Source organism: Nomascus leucogenys, chromosome 23 (assembly GCF_006542625.1).
Source record: "Nomascus leucogenys isolate Asia chromosome 23, Asia_NLE_v1, whole genome shotgun sequence".
Taxonomy (NCBI): domain Eukaryota; kingdom Metazoa; phylum Chordata; class Mammalia; order Primates; family Hylobatidae; genus Nomascus; species Nomascus leucogenys.
The window spans coordinates 14,432,104-14,457,303 of record NC_044403.1 but is presented as its reverse complement, the minus strand read 5'-3'; the positions used below and the strand labels follow the sequence as shown (position 1 = coordinate 14,457,303).

The 25,200-nt window shown below is 38.7% G+C and overlaps 1 protein-coding gene and 1 pseudogene across 2 annotated transcripts in view; both read left to right on the top strand.

Moving 5' to 3' along the window:
- The window catches only part of AEBP2 (AE binding protein 2), a 94,851-nt gene that overhangs the window by 53,550 nt on the left and 16,101 nt on the right, over positions 1-25,200 (top strand). For both annotated transcript variants that reach the window (XM_030804490.1, XM_003265575.4), the window contains exons 4-7: positions 2,630-2,816; positions 9,288-9,412; positions 21,582-21,649; positions 23,888-24,001. In XM_030804490.1, the coding sequence (XP_030660350.1) occupies positions 2,630-2,816; positions 9,288-9,412; positions 21,582-21,649; positions 23,888-24,001 (494 nt within the window). The remainder of the gene's footprint in view (positions 1-2,629; positions 2,817-9,287; positions 9,413-21,581; positions 21,650-23,887; positions 24,002-25,200) is intronic.
- Positions 18,058-18,357, top strand: LOC115832881 (annotated as a pseudogene).

The following is a 25,200-nucleotide window of genomic DNA, read 5'->3' as shown; positions in this document are numbered from 1 at the left end:
ACAGAAGAGATGGCATCTTTAAAAAGCGTTGTTATTTCTTGGTACTCAAAATATGTATGATAAAATTTTAGATTTTAAATATAGAAATCATTAAATGCTGACTTCTCATGGTCAGAGTCTGTAGGTGAAAATTCTTGATGCAGCCTGTTTGAGGACCATGCCATTCATAGGGTTGTTGTATGAATTAAATACTAATTTCAGAGCAATGAATATGGCTAATTGTCTCTATTCAGGGTTTCCCATAGCCCTGTGCTTTAATTAGGCCTTACTGTACTCCTCTGAAATTATACTGCTTTATATGTATGTTTTGCTGAACATATAGAAGCTCTTCTAGTGTAGTATCTATATCTTATTCATCCTTATCCTTCTAGCATATTATGTAATACTGGACATAGATAAGTATTTGAACTAAAGTCTTGAATCATTTCTCCCTCTTTTTTAACTTAGTATGCACCACAGAGTAAGTAAACATTTTTCATAGAGAAGCTGAGGGCCATAAGGAGCCCCCAAAATATATTTTGTATGTCAAAGTAAAGAGAGTAATTATTAATGGATACCATATAAGAAGAATGTGTGATTTTTTTTTTTTATCAGCATCAGTAAACATGTAGCTGTTTAGTTCTGCTAATATACTTAGTAATATCTATGATTTGCAAGATGCTTCTGGGAATATAAATATTCATAAATATACATCTCTGTGTTCAAAATGGAAAGTGTTAGTTGGGATAAGTATATAGATATGCAGTGAAGTGTGAGGACAGCCTCAAGGGAGAATTAGGTCTTGTCCATTTGGGGCAGATTTAGAGAGACTTTATGAGGAAAGTTATGATTTTTACAAATAAAGGGCTGTGTTGTGATTTTAGCAGCTTACAATTGGTAGAGGTACCTCGATTGAAGGAAAGAGCCTGAGGCATGTGATTTTTTTAATGCTATTATCTAGATGAACTTTTACAAGATGAACCCCCTGGGGATAACATGATGAATATATTTGGTTTTTAACATGACACATTTATGTGCTTAGAGTTTGGTAAGTCAAAAACTAAGTAAATTGGTTAAATGACTAATAGAAAAGTCATTATCCATCCAACTGTGGATATTTCTATTTTGTTTTGTTTTAATTACCACGATTCATTTGTTAGAAGACCTGCAATTTTTTTTCCCCAAGATAAAATTAGAAATCACACACTTATACCGTAGTTAATTTGTATATATTAATTCTGTTGCTACCTGAACATTCTGCATTCTTTGTTAAAATAGCACATCTGTCAGGTGACTTGGGTAGTTAACCTTTTGATTTCTTAGTATTGCAAGTACAGAAGGCTAAAGAGGCAGTATTTAATGGATATTGTGGAGGGCTGCATGTGACCAACACTGAGCATGTCTTTTCTGAGAGAGAGGCTAGATCTAATTGTTTAACAAATTAATTTTATTTATTTTTAAAATATTAAATGTAGTCCGTATGGGTTTTCATGTGAAGTTTAAGAAATTTGTAAGAAAGTAATTTACAAAAACAAGGCACGTGTGGTGGTGCACACCTCCTAGCTCTGTGGGAGGCTGAGGCAAGTTGATGGTTTGAGCCCAGGAGTTCAGGACCAGCTTACCCAACATGGTGAAACCCCCTTTTGACAAAAAATGCAACAACAACAAAATATTAATAGAGCGTGGTGGCGTGTGCCTATAGTACCGCTACCTGGAAGGCTGAGGTGGGAGGCTCGCTTGAGCCTGGGAGTTCGAGGCTGCGGTGAGCCGAGATCATGCCACTGCACTTCAGCCTGGGTGACAGACTGAGACCCTGTCTCAAAACAAAACAAAACCCCAAATACAAAATACATTAAAAAGTCAATATTGAACTTTTCTCTTACCTGTTTTAATAGTGTATAACACTAGGAAGTCTGCTGAAGATTTTGAAGTAGCATGTATTGTAAGAAAAATACTTTAAAAATCCAGGAATCCAGCTGGGCGCGGTGGCTCACACCTGTAATCCCAGCACTTTGGGAGGCTGAAGCAGGCAGATCACATGAGGCCAGGAGTTCGAGACCAGCCTGGCCAGTGTGGTGAAACCATATCTCTACTAAAAATACAAAAATTAGCCAGGCATGGTAGCACACACCTGTAATCCCAGCTACTTGGGAGACTGAGGCACAAGAATCACTTGAACCCAGGAAGCAGAGGTTGCAGTGAGTGGAGATCACACCACTGCACCCCAGCCTAGGCAACAGCAAGACTCTGTCTCAAAAAAATAAAAATAAAATTCAGGAATCCAGTCATTGCCAGGATATCTAATTCTTTATTGCAAAAACAGCTTAGTGTTCCTGCTATAAAAATGATTGATTCAAAACCAGATTTTTCTGGGAAGAAAAATCCCATTATTTTTGTATTGCATGTAGTGGAAATAGCAGTAAACTGGGAGGTCGTGAAACTTGTTGTATTTTCAAGCTTTGTCTAATGTATGTCATCATCTTACTTGGCAACTTCATAAAGTGAAAAGACTACTAGTCCCTTATGCTTCCTTTATGGAATTAGTTCTATTGTACTGCTTATTCTGAAAATACTAGATATTCACTCATTTATATTCTTCTCGTGCCCTACACAGCATGCCTGACATTATTTCTGTTTTATTTTCTTTTAGTGTGTTGTTGGTGGCTGCAATGCCAGCTTTGCTTCTCAGGGAGGGCTAGCTCGTCATGTACCCACACACTTCAGTCAGCAGAACTCCTCAAAAGTTTCTAGCCAGCCAAAGGCCAAAGAAGAATCTCCTTCTAAAGCTGGAATGAACAAAAGGAGGAAATTAAAGAACAAAAGACGACGCTCATTACGTAAGTGTTACACTGAGAAAATCTGATGTATTTGATGGTTTTAAAAGATATCTTAGGCTTTTATGCAAATCCACTTTGAACTTCAACTCCTTTTCTATTAAAAGTAATAAACAGGTAGGATGCCTGTCTGTCAGTGAGAGTGAGAATTCAGTGGCACATGTTTGTAGTAGCTAAGGGAGTATATGTGGCCTTCAAATATAAACTGTATAAAATTAGATTTGGGGGCTACTCTGATTCTTTTCTAAAATAACATTTAAAATATGGTAACATTGGTATTTCTAGAAATATTTTAGAAAATCTGAACATGTTAAAAGTAAATATCAAGTAAAAGTTAAGTAATCTATCTATTCCAAAGTAGTGTGTGTACCTGAGTGGGGAGGTAGAGGCTGCATTGAGCCGTGATCGCGCCACCACACTTGAACCTGGGAGACAGAGTGAGACTCTGTCTCAAAAAACCAACAATAAAAAAAACCACCACGAAGGAATGTGTGTGGATAACAAAGCAGTGTTGCTTTTTTTTTTTTTTTTTTGAGATGGAGTCTTGCTCTGTCACCCAGGCTGGAGTGCAGTGGCGTGAGACAGGGTTTCACTGTGTTGGACAGGCTGGTCTCAAACTCCTGACCTCAGGTGATTGCCTGTCTCAGCCTCCCAAAATGCTGGGATTACAGGTATGAGCCACCGCACCCAGCCAATAGCAAAACAATTTGAATGTGATGGGTGTCATAGTACCTAGTCTATTGTAACATATGTACAATGTTTATGTGCTTACTTACCAAAATGTATCCTTTATGTTTAGGATAGAAAATAATTAGATGATAAGGCTTGTAAATGCTGGGAGCAGGAACAGACTTTGCAACCCCAGAGTGTAGCTGGTCACTACTTCTTTGTGTCAGCTGGTTAGTTTGTGGCTTTATTTTTTATTATTATTATTATTTTTTTGATGGAGTCTCACACTGTCGCCCATGCTGGGGTGCAGTGGTGTGATCTCGGCTCACTGCAGCCTCTGCCTCCTGGGTTCAAGCAGTTCTCTGTCTCAGCCTTCCGAACAGCTGGGATTACAGGCACCCGCCACCACGCCTGGCTAATCATTGTATTTTTAGTAGAGGCGGGGTTTCACCATGTGGCCAGGCTGGTCTTGAACTCCTGACCTTGTGATCCACCCGCCTTGGCCTCCTAAAGTGCTGGGATTACAGGTGTAAGCCACTGTGCCCGACCAGCTGGTTAGTTTTATTTATATATCCTCAATGAAGAAATACCAGTGGGTGAATGAGTGAATAAAGCTGTCATTGAAAGGGAGTCCACTCCAAAGGTAAATTAGAAAGAAAAAATAGATTGTACTTTACCCTTTTTCTCTGGGGATTGATTAGTATAGACAAGACTCCAGACACTAATTCCAGACTATGAAATTAGTCTGTAAAACATTGAAATCTTTTTGTTACTACAGATTTATAGTGGACAAATGAACAAACCAGAAAACTTTATATTTTGTTTTTATTTTTTTTCTACTTCATTAACTGAGAAAAGTAAACTTTGTTTAACTCTCTTAAGTTTCATTCTTGCTTTTTTTTTTTTTTTTTTTTTTTTTTTTGGATACAGGGTCTTACTCTTGCCCAGGCTGAAGTGCGGTAGTGAGATCATGGCTTACCACAGTTTCAGACTCCTGAGCTCAAGCAGTTCTCCCACCTCAGCCTCCCAAGTAGCTGGGACTACAGGCCTGAGCCACCATGCCTGGCTAGTTTTTATTGTTTGAAGAGATGGGGGTCTCTCTGTGTTCTCCAGGCTGGTCTTGAACTCCTGGGCTCAAGTGATCCTCCCACTTCAGCCTCCCAAAGTGCTAGGATTACAGGCATGACCTACCACACCTGGCCTTAAGTTTCTTTTTGTTAAAGTAATCATGTTTATTTTTAATCAACGTTGGTTATTTATGGTACCATTTTCATTTTGACCTCCTTTATAAAAACAAATTTAACATTGTGGTCATTTTACTTGTGTTAATATGAAGTAGCTTGCAGTTGCACACAGAAAATTGCTAAATATATATTATAGTACTCAAAAACCAGATGACTTTTCCACCAGTTTCACCTATCCTCATTATTATTTTAGTCTCAGTGTATACACAGTAATCATTTAAATTTTCTGACTTTTCACATTATATACTTGGCAGTATCTATGCAATTTGCTACTCTGTCTTGTAAACAGAAGAGAGATTCAGTTAAATACCAAGTTCTTGCTTAGAAACAAAGTACTGGTGCCGGCTTAAGTATATGTTTCTTTTGACGGTGGTGTTTTTCCTCGTATTAACTTAGCTAATAAGGCAGGCTGCGTAGGGAGAGTTGGCAGAGAGAGGTGGTGGATGAAAATACCTTTTTGTCATCTGTTTTATTGAGGAGAATGGGGTTAGTCCTGAATATATTACTTTATGGACTTTAAAAAGGATCCAAGGCCGTTTCACTGTGGGGAGCCATTGTTAAGACAGTGCTGTGATTTGAATTAGCATGTTACAGCTGCTGCATTTCACTCTTTCTTTAAAAGCATACATATCTATAGCAGTTAACTTTACCTAGTATCTTTCTCATGTAATTCAAGAAGACAGTTTTTATGTAACTGTGAAAAATATACCTTATAAATTGCAGCACTGCAGCAAATGTAATTTTCTGTTTGATAAAATTTGTTTTTTTTTAACCTTTTTTTTTTTTTTTTTTTTTTTTTCCTGAGACGGGATCTCACTCTGTCGCCCAGGCTGGAATGCAGTTGTGCAATCATGACTCGCTGCAGCCTCAACCTCCTGGGCTCAGATGATTCTCCCACCTCAGCTTCCCAGGTAGCTTGGGCTACAGGCACACACCACCACACCCAACTAATTTTTGTTTTTTTTTTTTTTTTTTGGTAGGAATGGGGTTTTGTCTTGTTGACCAGGCTGGTCTTGAGCTCTTGAGCTCAAATGGTCCACCCGTCTCAGCCTCCCAAAGGGCTGAGATTACACGTGTGAGTCACTGCACCTGGCCTGATAAAATTTATATATATATATATTTTTTAAATTTTTATTTATTTTTTCATTATTTTAAGAATCTTATTATTAAATAATAATATATTTTTAAAACATAAAAATACATTTTTAATGCTTTTTAAATGTACTTTAAAGTGGAAAGAATAGTATAATAAATACTTGTATTGTTCTTCACTTAGAGATTTACCAATATGGTACATTTGTTTTATCTTCCTACCTATATACTTTTTTGGTCATGTACCCAAAATTCTTAAGATGCATCTCCTAAGAATAAAGATATTTTTCTACATAACCACATCATCATCATTAGACCTAAGGAGAAGATAAATCATACAATGTATGTAATTTTGAACCATGGGAAAATAGAGTTCTATTTTTGTGGTTTCCAGAGTTTTTTTTTTTTTTTTTTTGAGACAGACTCTCACACTTACTGCCCAGGCTGGAGTGCAGTGGTGCGATCTTGGCTCACAGCAACCTGTAATGTTAGGTTGTCAGTTTGTGATCTTTCAACCTTTTTGTTTTGTTTTGTTTTTGTTTTTGTTTTTGTTTTTTTGTTTTTGTTTTTGTTTTTTTCGAGACAGAGTCTCACTTTGTTGCCGAGGCTGGAGTGCAGTGGTGCAATCTTAGCTCACTGCAACCAGTGCCTCCCAGGTGCAATCGATTCTCGTGCATCAGCTTCTTGAGTAGCTGGGACTACAGGCACACACTATCATGCCTGGCTAATTTTTGTATTTTTAGTAGAGATGGGGTTTTACCATGTTGGCCACCAAGTCTCAAACTCCTGGCATCAAGTGATCTACCTGCCTTGGCCTCCCAAAGTGCTGGGATTACAGGCATGAGCCACTGTGTCCAGCACCAAAGGTTTTTGATTATGTATCTTATTAGTTAAAAAAATACTGAGCACACAGTCTTAACATATGCAATTTATACATTGTATATGGGTAATACTACTAATGCACATTATACAAAATTGCCTAGAAGGAATATTGAAAAAGAATGAGATGAAGAAACTAACAAGGGTATTCTATTCTTTACTTACTCTAATGGATCATGACACACACCTACTTTGGAACTACTGTTCTAGTTTGGTATTCTTGATATATACAATGGAGATATTGTGGTTAAGGTCTGAATGCATAGGCTGAAGATTGAGGACTGCTTTCATTATTGTGAATTTAAGTGATGGCTTCAATGTTTAAATTTGAGTGAGGAGTGGTTAATTTGAGTGATTTAGAGTGATGAGTTATTATTTTCCCCAAGTGTTTATTCTTCTTAGGAAAAAGCATATGTTTGGAGAGCTTGGAGAAAGTACACATTTTTTTTTTTTTTTTTTTTTTTGAGACGGAGTCTCGCTCTGTCGCCCAAGCTGGAGTGCAGTGGCGCAATCTCGGCTCACTGCAAGCTCCGCCTCCCGGGTTCACGCCATTCTCCTGCCTCAGCCTCTCCGAGTAGCTGGGACAACAGGGGCCCGCCACCACGCCCGGCTGATTTTTTTGTATTTTTAGTAGAGACGGGGTTTCACCGTGGTCTCGATCTCCTGACCTCGTGATCTGCCCGCCTCGGCCTCCCAAAGTGCTGGGATTACAAGCGTGAGCCACCGTGCCCGGCCCACATTTTTTTTTTTTAGTAGCCACTATCTAACAGAAGAATGATGTATTTCTCAGAACTCTCCCTTGCTCACCCCTGCAAATGTCAAGTACTTTTTTCTTTCTGATTTCCCATTGTCACTGGCTTCTTAGTCTTTTGGGTTCTGCTCGTTTATTACTAGTTGGTGTTTTATTTATTTTCTCTTGAGGAAATATCTGGAGAAAAGAGCTGTTTGTCTAGGTATGTTCTATTTAATGTGCTGACTGGTGAAAATATTCCCCCATAAAAGCTATGGTGGATTTGTGTAGATGTTTTGAGAACTCTTTGAATAGCCATAGTGTAGGAAATCAGCATATATGTAATTCAGAATATGCTGTACCAGGGCATCAGGCCAACTCTTTTATTAGTGAAATTGAATTTTCAATTACAGATCTTGAAAAATTACATGTATTAGTAAGCTCCACAAATGTAAAATAATCAACTTATTTATTTTGAGCAACTTTCTTATTAGGAATAAGAATAGAACAATTTATTATAATTAGTGGGATGAGAATTGAAATTTGAAAAATGTTCTTAGAAAATTAAGTCTTCAGTGTGTAATTTTTTTGATTATGCTAAAATATTGCCTACCGTTTGTGAAACGGTTTATCCTTTAAAAAAAATTCCATAGTGGAACATGCCTATAGTCCTAGCTACTCAAGAGGCTGAGACAGGAGGATCACTTGAGCTCAGAAGTTAGTTTGAGGTTACAGTGAGCCATGATCACACCATTGGACTCTAGCACCTTGGGCAGCAGAATGAGACTGTCTAAAAGAAAAAGAAAAAAACCAGTTACACAAGCTTATTAATATAAATCGCCTTATGATTTATAAGGCATTTTTATATGCATTTGTTTTATTTAATTACAATTGAAAATTGTTACGATAATTTGCATTTTACAAATAATCACAGTGTAATGCAGGTTAAGTAGTTTGCCCACAGTCACACAGCTGATAACTGGTAGAGTTGATTGGCAGCTTTGGTGGACTGATCAGCGTCCAAAAATTTCTTTGTAATTTTATTAGATCATTGTTTAAATAGTTGTTCATAATCAAGAAAATACTTGTTAAAAACCTCAAAATAGGCTGGGTGCAGGGGCTCACGCCTGTATACCCAGCACTTTCAGAGGCCGAGGTGGGCAGATCACATGAGGCCAGGAGTTCAAGACCAGCCCAGCCAACATGGTGAAACCCCAGCTCTACTAAAAATACAAAAATCAGCCGGGCTTGGTGGTGTGCGCTGTAGTCCCAGCTACTCAGGAGGTTGAGGCATGAGAATTGCTTGAACCTGGGAGGCAGAGGTTGCAGTGAGCTGAGATGGCACCACTGCACTTCAGCCTGGGTGAAGGAGTGAGACTGTGTCTCTAAAAAAAAAAAAAAACCTCAAAATAATATTATTGTATTGTCAGATTTGTACAATTTGAAATTATATGGTAATACAAAATGTTCATGAAATTTATTTTGTATGTTTGGCAATGGTGAGTTTGAGATCCTGATATATAGATGATGTTCCTCACATTGCTGAAAATACAGACCTTATGCTGAGGAGAGATGTTGGAGTAAAAGATAATATTTTATGAAAAATGAAGTAGCTGAGATGTGGAATCATGAGGTTTGCGGTTAGAACTTAACTCACCAAGGGTCAGAATTAACCCACATTCACTCATTTGTTGAAATAATGCTTTTGCATATTAGTCTTATCTAGAGTCCATGTTTTGTAAGCAAATAATATCTTGAATTTAAATACTGTTGATAGATACGTGTTTGTTAATTGTTTCAATCTTTATTATTACTGTTACATTTTTCTAAATATTCTTTACTTTTTATGTTGACATTTAGCACGGCCACATGATTTCTTCGATGCACAAACACTGGATGCGATAAGACATCGAGCCATATGCTTTAACCTCTCAGCTCATATAGAAAGTTTAGGGAAGGGACACAGTGTTGTTTTTCATAGTACTGTAAGTATTCTTTTATTTTTTCAAATTAAATATAAAGCTTTGCAAAAATATATTTCCACAATCATTTCTAAATCTCTCAAAATATAAGAAAATACAGTTTAACAGAAATCACAAAATCTTTTGTTTTATCAGTATTTAAAATATTGTATTATAGGTTATAAAGCACACGTTTCCTATAATTTTACATGTTTGTGATTAAACTGAATATGTTAGCCTTTAGTTTGAGCTACTTAGGAATAATGGGATGACACATCATACAGTGCTACTAGGCATTACTGGGCTCTGACATTAGGTAAACCAGGTGTCTTTTCTCACCTGGTTTCCTCATTTGCAAAATTAGAACATGAGACTCCTTTTACCTCTAAAAAGTTTCATTCACATTTCTGTGTACTGCATGGAGCCACCCCTTACCCCATGCAGCCATCCAAAGTTTATGTTAAACAGAATATGAGATTATATTTGCTATCAGAGCTTCATGAAGGAAGGGATTTTAGTCTCTTTTGTTCCACTGATCTGTCCCAAGTGCCTAGAATTTTGCCTGGCACATGGTAGGCACTCAGTATAGTTGTTGAATGACTATGTTGTCAACAGAGAAGAAGAAAAGTACCAAATTTGAAGAAGAACAAATATAGTTTATTTTTTGGTTAATTAGGAGTTGTAATAGAGAGTTGTTCTTTCTTCCATGCCCCTTTTCGTTTTGTTTTTCAGTCATTTTTAAATTGATGTAGTTTGCTGTAATTAAGTTAATAAATGTACATTGTAGATCATACTTTTGGTGACTCGAATCTCTGAAAAGTATGTGTTTAATTTTGGCTGACAAAATACAGGCCGGGTGTGGTGGCTCATGCCTGTAATCCCAACATTTTGGGAGGCCTAGGCAGGCGGATCACCTGAGGCCAGGAGTTCGAGACCAGCCTGGCCAACATGAACCTTGTCTCTACTAAAAATACAAAAAATTACCTGGGTGTGGTGCTGGGCACCTGTAGTCCCAGTTACTCGGGAGGCTGAGGCAGGAGAATTGCTTGAGCCCGGGAGGTGGAGGCTGCTGTGAGCCGAGATCGTGCCACTGCACTCCGACCTAGGCAGCAAGAGCAAAACTCCATCTCAAAAAGAAAAAAAAAAAAAAAGAAAATACAGCCAGGCTTGGTGGCTCACACCTATAATCCTAGTACTTTGGGAGGCCAAGGCAGGCAGATTGCTTGAACCTAGGAATTCAGTACCAGCCTGGATAATATGGCAAATCCCTGTCTCTACAAAAACATGCAAAAAATTAGCCAGGCATAGTGGTGTGCACCTGTAGTCCCAGTTACCCAGGAGGCTGAGGTGGGAGGACTGGCTGAGCCCAGGAGGTCAAGGGTGCAGTGAGCTGTGATTGTGGCACTGCACTGCAGCCTGGGCTACAAAGTGAGACCCTGTCTGAAAAAAAAAAATTATAAATACACTAAATTTGGGTTACTTTTATTTTTCATATTTCAATTGAAAAATGCATGAGAATTGAAATACAAAAGGTCCTTATTGATATCAATATCTTGTTTGGTTTGAACCTCTATTTCCGTTGTCTCCTATAAAAATGAGTTTTTTTTTTGCATTTTCATGTTTTCTTCTACATGCAGTCATCCCTCTGTATCCACAGGTTCTGTGACCGTGGTTACAACCAACCATGGATTGATAATATTTGCGGGGACAAGAACCACAATAAAAATCATACAAATTAAAAAGTACAGTGTACCAACTATTTACATAGTATCGACTTAATTATATGGGAGGTTTTGCATAGATTATCTGCAACACCATGTTATTTTATATAAAGGCCTTTTAGAGCATCCTTGGATTTCACTATTCAAGGCAGTTGGAGATATGCTTACTTACTTCCCAGTTATATATAGTTTCGTGTTATTTGTACCTACTTTTTTTTCTTTTGAGACAGAGTCTTGCTCTGTTGCCCAGGTTGGAGTGCAGTGGCATGATCTAGGCTTACTGCAACCTCCACCCTCTAGGTTCAAGCGGTCCCCCTCCCTCAGCCTCCCGAGTAGCCGGATTACAGGTGCATGCCACCAAGCCCAGCTAATTTTTGTGTTTTTAGTAGAGATGGGGTTTTGCCATGTTGGCCAGGCTGGTATTGAACTCCTGACCTCAAGTCATCTGCCTGCCTTGGCCTCCCAATGTGCTGGGATTACAGGCATGAGCCACCATGCCCGGCGCATCTTGAGTTAATTTTTTATATGGTGAGAGCTCAGTAGAGGTCCAGTTTCATTCTTTGGCATATGGTTAGCCAGTTTCTCCAGTGCCATTTATTGAATTAGGCAGTCCTTTCCTCACTGTTTTTATTTTTGTCAACTTTTTTGAAGATCAGTTGGTTGTAGGTGTGCAGTTTTATTTCAGGGGCTTCTGTCCTATTTCATTGGTCTGTTTGTCTATTCTTTTTTTTTTTTTTTTTTTTTTTGATACGTAATTTCACTCTTGTTGCCCACGCTGGAGTGCAATGGCGTGATCTTGGCTCACTGCAACTTCTGCCTGCTGGGTTCAGGCAATTCTTGTGCCTTAGCCTCCCGAGTAGCTGGGATTACAGGCGTGTGCCACCACGCCTGGCTAATTTTGTGTTTTTAGTAGAGACAGGGTTTCTCCATGTTGGTCAGGCTGGTCTCGAACTCCCGACTTGAGGTGATCTGCCTGCTTCGGCTTCCCAAAGTGCTGGGATTAACAGGCGCGAGCCACCAAGCTTGGCTGTCTATTTTTGTACTAATACTGCACTGTTTTGGTTACTGTAGCCTTGTAGTGTAGTTTGAAGTTGGGTAAGGTGGCGTCTCCAGCTTTGTTCTTTTTGCTTAGGATTGCCTTGGCTCTTGGGGCTCCTTTTCATTCCATGTGAATTTTAGAATACTTTTTTCTAATTCTGTGAAAAAATATTGGTAGCTTGATAGGAATAGCATTGAATCTGTAAATTCCTTTGGGCGTTGTCACCATTTTAATTATACTGATTCTTCCAATCTGTGAGCATGGAATATTTTTCTATTTTTTTGTGTCATCTATGATTTCTTTAGCAGCCTTTTGTAGTTCTCCTTGTAGAGATTGTTTACCTCCTTGGTTAGATGTATTCCTTGATATGTGTGTGTGTGTTATGGTAAATGGAATTGCATTCTTGATTTGGTTGTCAGCTTGAGTGTTATTGGGGTATAGAAATGCTACTGATTTTTGTACGTTGATTTTTTTTGTATCCCGAGACTTTGCCAAAGTTGTTTATCAGGTTTATGAGCTTTTTGGTGAGATCTTCAGGTTTTTCTAGGTGTAGAATCATATTGGCAGTGAAGAAAGTAAATTCGATTTCCCCTTTTCGTATTTGGATGCCTTTTATTGATCTTACCTGATTGATTGCTCTGGCTAGGACTTCCAGTACTGTGTTGAATAGGAATGGTGAGAGGGGACATCCTTGGGTTTTTTTTTTTTTAAACATTTATTTTTATAGAGACAGGATCTTGCTGTGTTGCCGAGGCTGGTTTTGAACTCTTTGCCTCAAGCAGTCCTCCTGTCCTAGCCTCCCAAAATGTCGAGATTACAGGTGAGCCACCACGCCCTACTGATATCCTTTGTCTTTCTTTCCCTTTCCAAGACAGGGTCTTACTCTGTCACCCAGGCTGGAGTGCAGTGGCACAAACATGGCTCACTGTAGCCTCAATCTCCTGGGTTCAAGAGATCCTCCCACCTCGGTCTTCTGAGTAGCTGGGACCACAGGCATGAGCTATCACACCTGGCTAATTTTTTTTATTTTTGGTAGAGGCAAGGTCTCACCATGTTGCCCAGGCTAACCTTGTCTTGTTTATGGACTAAATTTAAATGGAGGCATGCTTGACATAATGTAGGTTATTAAATGTATCATGTAAATTAATTTATGTTTTTAGTTACCACATAACTAATGTTGTCCCCTAACTTGAATTTTTCAGATAATGAAACTAGGGACTAAAAAGGTTGTATTATCTTTCCTATTGTGATCTAGTATAGTTGTGTATTTTTTTTTGAGACGGAGTCGCTCTGTTGCCTAGGCTGGAGTGCAGTGGTGCAATCTTGGCTCACCGTAAGCTCCGCCTCCCAGGTTCACGGCATTCTGCTGCCTCAGCCTCCCGAGTAGCTGGGACTACAGGCTCCCCCCTCACCATGCCTGGCTAATTTTTTTATATTTTTTTAGTAGAGATGGGATTTCGCCATCTCTGCTAGACCAGGATGGTCTCGATCTCCTGACCTCGTGATCTGCCCACCTTGGCCTCCCAAAGTGCTGGGATTACAGGCGTGAGCCACCCCACCTGACTAGTTGTGTACTGTTATTACATAGGGTTTATGGACCTTTACCCCCACCCTATTCATGGATTCCAGGATGAGAACTCTTGTGGTATTTAGATTGATATGTGTGATACTACAGGGAAGATAAATCCTGCTTGAGCCTCGCATGAGAGCCTGGTTAGGAGCTCACCCTTTTGTTCTTCCTTGTGTTGCCAATTTATTGACCGCAAATATACCAATTAAATGGACACTATTAAATAACTTTATTTAAAAAAAAGGCAAGATGGAAAATGGAGCAATAGTTAGGTATCAGTACATTCCACTCAAGTTTTAGAATATTTAAGGGTAGAATTGTATATTTTGGAAATTAGATAAGGATATAAGGAGAGAGTGATAGAACAAAATTTGGAGTCAAAGGCAAGAAAGTGGAAAATTAGATGCAAAGGAAGGGAGACTTTTTCTGAGATTGGAAGACACAGGAGACATGAATTAGAGGAAAGATGTCCTTATTCTCTTTTAAATAACATAGGAAATACATTTATCTAAATAAGGATGAAAGAGTTGGGGGGTAAAATACAGGATTTGGAGACCAGAAAGAGAATATGGCTGCTCTGGGGACTTTGTGGGGATTCAGCAAGGTTAGAGCCTTGCTCAGCAAGGCTGGTTGAAGTCCTCCTTTGAAATTTGGGAACATAGTTTTATGATACGGTAGGTCTGTAATATAGATTTTTTTTTTAACAGGTCAGTAAGATGTTGTCACCATGTCCAGAGTGTGGCATTAGAGCTAGTCTGTTCATTCACTTATTACATTAAGTGTTTTAAGGTGATCATTAAATATTGAGCACCTACTGTGAGCCAGGTATTAATGTAATGACATAGCAGTGAGCAAAACAGATTAAAACCAACCAAACAAAAAATACCATGCAGCTACTCTAATTGAAGAGACATGATAAAACAAGATAAATTAGTAAAATTGTAAAAACTTGTAATGAGGGCATAAACCATTCAATTGTTAGTGGGGGATAAGCATTTTAGCCAGAGGGAAGATGAGGTGTAACATCTTGAGGTGTAACATCTTGAGGTGGAACAACAGTGAGTAGGCAGTGTAGCTGGAGGGAACAAGGGAAGAGGAGAGAGTAGGAGTTAAGTTTGAGAGGTAATAGGGAGAACCTTGGTGGGCTAAGACCTTAGCTTTTATTCTGTGTGAGATGGGAAGCCATTGAAGGGGGTTGAATAGGCATGGTCTGATTTTGTTTGTTTGTTTTGTTTTCTTGAGTCAGAGTTTCACTCTGTCACCCAGGGTGAAATGTGGTATGATCATGGCTCACTGTTGCCTCAAACTCATGGGCTCAAGCAGTCCTCTCTCCTCAGTCTTCCAAGTAGTTTGGTCTGTAGGAGCACACCACCATGCCTGGCTAATTTTTTGAGTCTTTTTTTTTTTTTTTTTTTTTTTGTAGAGACGACATCTTGCTATGTTGCCCAGGCTGATCTCAAACTCCTGGGCTCAGGTGATCCTCCTGGCTTTGCCTCCCAGAGTGCTGGAGTGAGCCACCATGCCTGGCCTAGTTTTTAAAATAATATATGTAATATTTTTTTTGGGACAGAGCCTTGCTGTGTCACCCAGGCTGGAGTGCAGTGACACCATACTGGCTCACTGCAACCTCTGCCTCCCAGGTTCAAGCGATACTTGTGCTGCAGCTTCCCGAGTAGCTGGGACTACTACTAAATTAGCGTCCCCATGCCCAGCTAATTTTTGTATTTTTAGTAGAGATGGGGTTTCGCCATGTTGGCCAGGCTGGTCTCGAACTTCTGACCTCTAGTGATCCACTCACCTTGGCCTCCCAAAGTGCTGGGATTACAGGCATGAGCCACCGTGCCTGGCCCTTTTATTTCTCTCTTAGTAAAGAAACTTGCTGTCAATAATTTTTATTGAGGTATAATTTATATATAATAAACTGTACCCATTGAAAGTATACATTTCGGTGAGTTTTGAAAGTTGTACTCACTGAGGCAAGCAGCACCACAGTTAAGATAGAATAGTTCCAGCACTCTGAAGTTTTCTGATGTAGCTTTGTGTAGTACATTCCTACTTCCACCTCCTGCCCTAGAAAACCTACTGTTGTTCTTTTCCCTCGTGCAAGCTTTAACATGTTCGCTTTGGTTTCTGTGTTGAGAACAAATTGTAGAAAGTCAGGGGTGAGAGTAAAGGGGAATTTGTCTTTTCAGTATTTCAAGTCAGAATGATAGTGGCTTAGACTGGAATGTTTGCAGTGGAGATAAGGGTTGGATTCTGGTTATCTTTTGGAGTTACATGGACAAGAGTTATGGATGGATGAGATACTGGGTTTTAGAATAAGAGGTAACAGCAACTCCAAGGCCTTTTGGCCTGGGCAGCTCCATGGCAGAGCCGTGGAGGCTCTCAGGCAAGCAGATTGGGGAGAAGGGAGTATCAAGAGGTCTAATTTGGACATATTTAGAGGCCTATAGGGCATTCAGTGGCTCTGTCACTTAGGCTGATGGCTATAAGTTGAGAGCCCAGAGGAGAGAGGTGTGGCTACAGATAGAAAATATGGGAATTTTTAGTGTATTTGTGGTATTTATAGCTATCAGACTGGATGAGATTACCTAGGAAATAAGTGTAAATAAAGAGAAAGTTAGCATAAGGATTGAAGTGGTTGGGGCTCACCAAACATTTAAAGATTTAAAGGGCAATAGATTTGGTGAAATGGTGGTCTAGTAATGAGCTAGTGTCTCTACAGATAAGGGAGTAGTGATGTAAAAGGGAAGCACTAACTTGCATATGCTTTCATTAGAGCAGCTCATTTTGATGAAATCCTTAGCTTCACCATGGGAGGAATAGAGATGGCTCCAAAAAAAGGAAAATGAAGGAACCAAAAATAGTGGTAATAATATTAGAAGTCTAGAAAGAAAATTAAAAATTTGCGCAGAGTCAAAATAGTCCATGAAAAGTTTTTGAGCTATAGAAAACATCTGAGAGGGCTTGAGAACATTGACGCTTACATATATTGTAAGCTTAAAAACCTAGGAATGAGTGATGTCCACCCTTAAGTCACAGTGAGGAGGCAGAGGTACCTTAACTGAGGAAAAGTCACACAGGTGGAATGTAATCTGAAGAATGATTTTTTTCCTGGGGAAGGAAAGTGGAAGGAAGAGACATCCATAATGAGATAAGGTCTTCGTTGGACACAATAGAAAGGAAAGGAGCTAGGTGAGCAAATTCTCCAAAGTTCTATAACTGGGAAGGTTTTGATGGAGGCAGTACATGTTAAACAATCAATTCTGTTAGTAGTAAAAAAACATTCAGTACTAACTGCAAATTTAAGTTACTTTGTTATCAAATTAACTTTTATAGAAAATAATACAAATAATGAAACAATTGGTTAAAACAAGGATATCAGGTACTATACTGTTTGGTTTGCCTAATTTGCCTTATTTCATTAATTGAAATATTTTCTTTTGAGCCTTCTCCAGAAGAGGTCAGCAAAATCCTAGTTACCAATCAGTTAGCTTGCTGTGCTTGGTTGGCTTGCATTGTTTTTATGTATTATTTCATTGTAGAGGTATTTTGTTTTAGCAGCTCCAGACCTGTGTTTGGGCTTTTAAATTTTGTTGCCAAGTCTAGAATCAGAGTATTTATGTTACTACAGACTTTTTTTTTTTTTTTTAAAACATATTTAAAAAAATAAAAACTAGGAACGGGGATTCACCATGTTGTCCAGACTGGCCTCGAACTCCTGGGCTCAAGCAGTCCTCCTGCCTCAGCCTCCCAAAGTGCTGGGATTATAGGTGTGAGCCACTGCACCTGGCCTGACCATAGGTTTTTTATATAGTGGAGACAGTGTTTTGTTTTTGCCTAAAGCTCTGCTTTTACTCAGTCCTAATATGTTTTCAGGATTACATTATAAGATTATTTTGTTTGGGTGGTTGGAACTTGATTAAAAAAATTGAGATTAAGATTGTTAAAACACTAAAGTTCTAATTTTGTTTATATGGAAATTTTAAGAGTTTGACATCATTGTTTTGCCTGATTTTATTTTATTTAAGCATTACCTTAATTTTCAGAATCTGGTAATAAAAGTATATTGCTTTTCTTATACTTTTTTAGGTCTTTCTGTTCAGATTGATGTTAACTTGCATAGATTCCTTAAGCTTAAACCTAGACTGATTGGCCTACCTTTCATTTAGAATAAAACCAACTACAGCAAAAAACTCCAGGAGATAACAAGTGCTTTAAGTTGTAAATTAGAGACTTTTCCTTCTCATTAGTATTTTTTCTTTACTGTTTATTCATTTAAAAATATTTCAAAGGCTTTCTTCTTCCTCTTCCGGGACGCTGTCTGCAGGCACTCAGAATGGTCCAGCATTTGACATACTGTCGTAGGCTTTTCTACAATACAGCCTCTAACAAAACAAGGCTGTCCCAGACCCTTGGTAATAGAGTTGTTTACCTTTTTACTAAGAACGTTGGGAAAGCATCAAAATCTGCATGTGGCATGTGCCCAGGCAGACATGGAGGGGTTCGTGCTGTAAGACCTAAAGTTCTTAATGAGATTGTCCAAAACAAAGAACATGTCAGCAGGGCCTATGGTGGTTCCATGTGTGCTAAATGTGTTTGTGACAGGATCGAACATGCTTTCCTTATTAAGGAGTAGAAAATTGGTGTGTAAGTGTTGAAGGCACAAGCACAGAGTCAGCTAAATTAAAAAATACAACTTTTTTAAGTAATAAAAATGAAAAGACTTGAAAAAATTTCGTCTACTATGAATGCTTTTGATTGGGTAAGCTAAGCCACATACTTAGATAGTAAAACAAATGGCATTTTCATTCTCTTAATTAATAATAACATGGCTTTGGCTTGATTACTTAAAGCTTCTTTAATTCACATATATTTGTGAAAATATATGATTAAAAGTGAAGTTGAGGCTGGGTGCTGTGGCTCACACCTGTAATCTCAGCACTTGGGAGGCTGAGGTGGGCAGATCACCTGAGCTCAGGAGTTTGATACCAGCCTGGGCAAAATCTTGAAACCCCGTCTCTAGAAAAAATAAAAAAGACTTACCTAGGCGTAGTGGCTGCGCCTGTGGTTCTGGCTACTCAGGAGGCCAAGACGAGAAGAATACTCAAGCCTAGAAGACAGAGGTTGCAGTGAGCTGAGATTATGTCACTGCACTGCCTGGGTGACAGAGTGAGACTTTGGCTTGAAATATAAAAGTGAAATTGAAAAACCTTTTACTTCGGGTTGTTGAAAAACCTTTTACTTCGGTAATATTAGTACCATTGCTACTCTCTCCCTTTGTTTTTTTTTGAAACGGAGTCTCACTCACTCTGTTGCTTGGACTGGAGTACAGTGGCATGATCTCGGCTCACTGCAGCTTCCACTGCCCAGGTTTAAGCAATTCTCCTGCCTCAGCCTCCCGAGTAGCTGGGATTACTGACGTGCACCATCACGCCTGGCTAATTTTTATATTTTTAGTAGAGATTGGGTTTCACCATGTTGGCCAGGCTGGTCACAAACTTCTAACCTCAAGTGTTCCACCCACCTGTCACTTGTTTTTATTAGTGTGTGTGTAAACCCAATGTTAAATGACTGCATAGTATTCCATTATATTGCATTACATTCTCCATTTACTGGAAATGTTTGGGTTAGTACCTAAGGTAGAGACAGAATTTTCTACCATATTCTACATTCCACATTCGGTGAGGGAAGGTGGGCACATAAAGCAATGGCAATATGGTGTAATACATGCTAATGTAGAGTAAGCACTCAGCATTTTGAAGACATGCACTAGAGACTTTTCACCCGTTATTGGAGTTGTGGGGGAGGGGCAATATGGAAAAGGTGATAGCGCATGTGTCCTATGTATAATTGTGTATGCGCGTGGGCAGACACAGCATATGCCAGGCCAGGAAAGTGTTGGGATGGTGGGAGTAAAAATTTGATATGAATTTTATTTGACTTAACTGAGACCTATAGTTGCCTAGGTTAATTGCCTGAGTTATTTAAAATGAGTAATCAAAAGATGAAGCCTACATAACTTAAACATTTTTGCTGAGTATGTAAATGAATGTTCAGTAATTTGTTTTATATAGAGCCGAAGTCATACTTTGGAGTCTAGATACATTAATTGGGGTTTCTGGTCACATTTCTTGAATAAAACACACTTAAATGTGTACATAATCTAATGGTTTGCAGCTTTTATTTAAAGTGGAGCCAGAACTTGTAGACAATTGAAAAGCTATTAGAGATACCCTAATGAGACATGTTACAGTTTTTGTTCTCAATTTTTACTGTAATTCTGCAGTACATCACTTTTTAAGGAAGTGACTTTTTTTTTTTTTTTTTTTTTTTTGAGATGGGGCCTCTGTTGCTCAGCCTGGAGTGCAGTGGCACAGTCACAGCTCCTGGGCAAGTGATCCTGTCACCTCAGCCTCCCAAGTAGCTGGGACTACAGGCAAGCACCACCATACCTGGCTAATTTTTTGTATTGTGACAGGGTCTCCCTGTGTTGCCTAGGCTGGTCTAGAACTCCTGGGCTCAGGTGATCCTCACTTTGGCCTCCCAAAGTACTGGTATTGTGGGCGTGAGCCACCGAGGAAATGACCTTTAGTAAGCCTTCCAAAAGCTATGAACTCCAGTTTTCATATAAATAAGTCTTTAGTTTTAGTAGAGTGGGATTTGTTTTGTTTTACTGTTGTGTGCCCAGCACTCTAAAATGGTATCTGGATATGATAACTGTTCTTCTGTAAAACATTAATGCTGCTGGTGCACAGAAAGCCCCAGAGAGTTGGTTGTTCCGTTAAGTTAGAGATCAGGACAATATTTCTATTATATGTTCCATAGTTTGGGAAACTGTTCTCAGTATGAGGCTAAAGGAGTTCAAGGCAGAAAACCATGAAATAGCTGAGGCCTAGAGAAGCCAGATCCTGAAGAGTTTTCTGCACCGTACTAAGAGTGACCCTTTCCTAAGTGCTCGGGGGAACTATTGAAGAGTTTGTCAGGAAAGTGATGCTACTGAATTTGTACTTTGGAAAAAGCCTTCTGGGTACTTAGTGGAAGGTAGCTTTGATGACTTGAGGAGGTTCAGAAGAATGGAGACCTGAACTTGCGTTATGGCAGCTTGGATGGAGAGAATGGGTATTAATGAGTACAGTTCCTAGATCTTAGTGTTGGAATATTTGCTGTCCCCTTTTTGGGCCTGAAGTGCTCGAAGGTGTTCACTGTAACACAAACATCCTTGGCCACAGAGCTTTTACTGAATCTAGGTTTTTTTTTTTTTTTTTTTAGGATAGATTTCCAAACAATTAATTCATTTTATACTAAACACTACTATAGGTGGTATGACAAAGATTCATAGGATAAGAAATATTCCTATGTCATGGAGTTTTCAGTCTTGTGGGAAAGACAAAGGTTTGAGTGCTACAAGGCAGGGAAGAACTGCAAAGCAGGCAGGATTACTATCTCTTCAGGGTCTGAACACTTAAGTTCTTGATTAGGGGTGAAAGTTTTTTTTTTTCCCTGAGATGGAGTCTTGCTGTATCACCCAGGCTGGAGTGCAGTGGCGAGATCTTGGCTCACTGCAACCTCTACCTCCTGTGTTCAGGTGATTCTCCTGCCTCAGCCTCCTTAGTAGCTGGGACTGCAGAAGCCCACCACCACTCCCGGCTGATTTTTGTGTTTTTAGTAGAGACGGGGTTTCACCATATTGGCCAAGCTAGTCTCAAACTCATGACCTTATAATCCACCCGCCTTGGCCTCCCAAAGTGTTGGGATTACAGGCATGAGCCATCGCGCCCAGCCCCAAAAGTGTTTTTTAACAATACATGAAAATGATGTTTTACACATTGTTTTTATGATTTCTTTTCATGTCATTATCAGGTAATAGCTAAGAGAAAAGAAGATTCTGGGAAAATCAAACTTTTGCTTCATTGGATGCCTGAAGACATGTAAGTATTTGAAATACTATGTGTAAGTAATAAGTTCGTGTTTTATTTTTGTTAAAATCTTACACACAAAAATTATTTATTAAATTCAAATAAAAAGAAATTACATTTTACAACGTTTTGAGGTTGTCAGGATTAAAGAGATAATCTGAAAGGTCTTAGACTATCTGGCTCACGTTTTACGCTTCAAAACTTAAGCCCACCTTTTCTTTTTTTTTTGCTGGAGGCGGTGGCCCACGCCTGTAATCCCAGCACTTTGGGAGGCTGGGGTGGCCGTCAGTTCGAGACCAGCCTGGCCAACACAGTGAAACCCCGTCTCTACTAAAAATACAAAAATTAGCCGGGTGTGGTGGTGTGCACCCGTAATCCCAGCTGTTCGGGAGGCTGAGGCACGAGAGTCACTTGAACCTGAGGCACGAGAATCACTTGAACCCGGGAGGCAAAGGTTGCAGTGAGCCGAGATCATTCCACTGCACTCTAGCCTGGGCAACAGAGCGAGACTATCCCAAAAACAAAAACAACAAAACAAAAGTCTTAAGCTTTTTAAATCTTGTGTGGTGTTTTTTTTTGTTTTTGTTTTTGTTTTTGAGATAGGGTCTCAACCTGTGCATCAGTGAGACTCTGTCTCAAAAATAAAAAAAGTAGTTATAGAAATTTTAAATTATTTTTAGCATTTTTAGTGACCTCCAAGCAGTATACAAGCAGCCATAGCTGTGCCTTTGTTTGAATCTTTTATTTAAAAAATTTGTAAATGTTCTCTAGTGCACAGTGAATGGCATTTTATAGAAAAAGCAATTGACTAATTTTCTAGAAGTGATTACGTTTTTCTTTAAGTTTTAGTGCCCATTTAGAGCTTAGTTCAGATATTTCATGTAATTTTCTTTTTATCTTTTTTATTAAAATTTTCTTTTTATAAAAGGAAATGAGGATATATTGTAGACATATTGGACAAAATTTATAAGCATCAAGAATAGAATAAATTTCACTGAAAGAGATTTCATTGTGTGTACCTAATTCACATATGTGGCCAATGGCTGGGCACAGTGGTTTATGCTGGTAATCCCAGTGCTTTGTGAGGCTGAGGCAGAAGGATTGCTTTTAGGGCAGGAGTTTGAGATCAGCCTGGGCAGCATAGTAAATCCTCGTCTCTACAGGAAAACAAAAAAAGAAATTAGCTGGTCGTGATGGTGTCGCCTGTAGTCCCAGATACTGAGGAGACTGAGGCGGGAAGATAGATTGAGCCCGGGAGGTTGAAGCTGCAGTGAGCCGTGATTGCACCACTGCAACTCAAGCTTGGGTGACAGAGTGAGACCCTGTTCAAAAAAATCAAATTCAAATGTGTATATTCCTAATGTTTGGAAATTGATTAATCCAAATATCAAAATACATTCATTTGAATTTTCTCGTAGAGTTGAATTTCTTTGAATTCAGTGTTATGGCCACATGCATTTCTTTTTTTTAATGGAGTTTAATCTTACAGGGTTGGTATGTATGTATGTATGTATGTATTTATTTATTTATTTATTTATTTATTTAAATGGACTTTAATCTTACAGGTTTTTCTGTTTTTTTTTTTTTTTTTTTTTGGGAGAGACAGTCTCGCTTTGCTGCCCATGCTGCAGTGCAGTGGTGCACTCTTGGCTCACTGCAACTTCTGCCTCCTGGGTTCAAGCGATTCTTGTGCCTCGTTCTCTGGAGTTGCTGGGAATACAGGTGTGCGCCACCATGCCCAGCTAATTTTTGTATTTTTAGTACAGATGGGGTTTCACCATGTTGGCCAGTGTGGTCCTAAACTCCTGGGCTCAATTTATCTTCCCCCCTTGGCCTTCCAAAGTGCTGGAATTAGAGGAAGGAGCCACCGCGCTGGGCCCTTTTATTTCTCTCTTAGTAAAGAAACTTGCTGTCAGATTTTCAACAAGTCAAAATCAAGTATGAATTTCACTCATTGAGTTAAAAGCTAGCCAGTGTGTTCTGACAAATTTCTAATTTGATAAGATGTTGCCACTGAAAATGTTTAATTTATTGCTGAATTCGTGTTTAAAATTTAACACTGCCATTTCTTATCTGGGACTCCAAGTCCTGCTATTAAGGTTGATAGTGGAGCTTCCCTGGCTTCTGGGAAACTTGTTCACTTAACGTGGACTGATCAGAGTAGCAGAAAATGCCAGAATGTGAAGGCACATGGAAGTGTAAATCTAAAATTAATGTTATTTTATTATTGACTTGTTTTTTAATTCATAGTCTGCCTGATGTGTGGGTGAATGAAAGTGAACGACATCAGTTAAAAACTAAAGTAGTTCATTTATCAAAGCTACCCAAAGATACTGCCTTGCTTTTGGACCCAAACATATACAGGTAATTTAATTCTTGCCTTTATGTTTTACTTTTTGATTTGTAATTTTCTCTCCCCAAATTTTGGATAAATTAGGACTTAGTTTTAAGTGCTGAATTTTAATACCAAGCATATCTCATTACTTCCTGGCTTTTCTTTTTTTTTTTTTTTTTTTTTGTGTATGTGGACTCACAGAGTTAAAAATTGTAGAATCCAGAAAAACAGTATTTTGCTAATAAAGTTGATATGCTTGTTTAATCCCAGATTTATCTTAAGTATGTTAGATTGTAATATGCATAGTAATTTGAAAATAAGCACCCTTTAACAAGGTAATTCTTTTTATAATAACAGACTTTTGTGGACCTAAGAATATGTTGCATGAGTCTGAAATACCAAAACTGTTTGATTTTTTTTAACTTACCCTTTCACCAAACTTTCCAAAAGAGCAGTTCAAATATTATTTGTTTTTTAAGACATAGCTTAGAGTGTTCACATTTCTAGTAATTTTATGTTTTGAGCTTTTTTTTAGTGTGCTGTGCTTATGAAGGTATGTGGGGGAAGGAGAAGAGACCAACATTTCTCTTTTATGCGCTGAGTCACTTTGCTAGGTGCTTTGCATATACGTCATTCTCACAGCTTTTCTGTGAAGTAGGCTTTACCGTCTCTGCTTTACAGATTGGAAAACTGAGGCAAGAGGTTAAATAATTAATCTGCCGAAGTTTGCAGGAATGTGGTTGAACTCCATAGTGCCTGTATCCAAATGATGTACACGAGAGTGATTAAAAAAGTGGTGGAAATGCTTAAAACCAGCTTTTAAAAGGCACTCTTACTGAAAGGACTTTATATCTTTTTTCAGTGAAGCTTTGTAAATTTTAGCTATCATAAGGATAGCTAATTTTATATTAATTAAATACTTTGAAGGATATATTCATTCCACCATGCACCTTTTTGGAGTGCTATTCACCTGGAGATTTCCTGTAATTTGAGACATTATTCTGTAAGTGAAATTCTAACATAATGGGCATTGCCATGTAGAAGCATAGTTTTCCTTATTAAAGGTTTTTTTGGCTGGGCCCAGTGGCTCATGCCTATAAACACAGCATTTTGGGAAGCTGAGGTGGGCAGATTGCTGAAGTCTAGGAGTTCGAGACCAGCCTGGGCAACATATAGTGAGACCCTGTCTCTACAAAAAATACAAAAATTAGCCAGGCATGGTGGCACA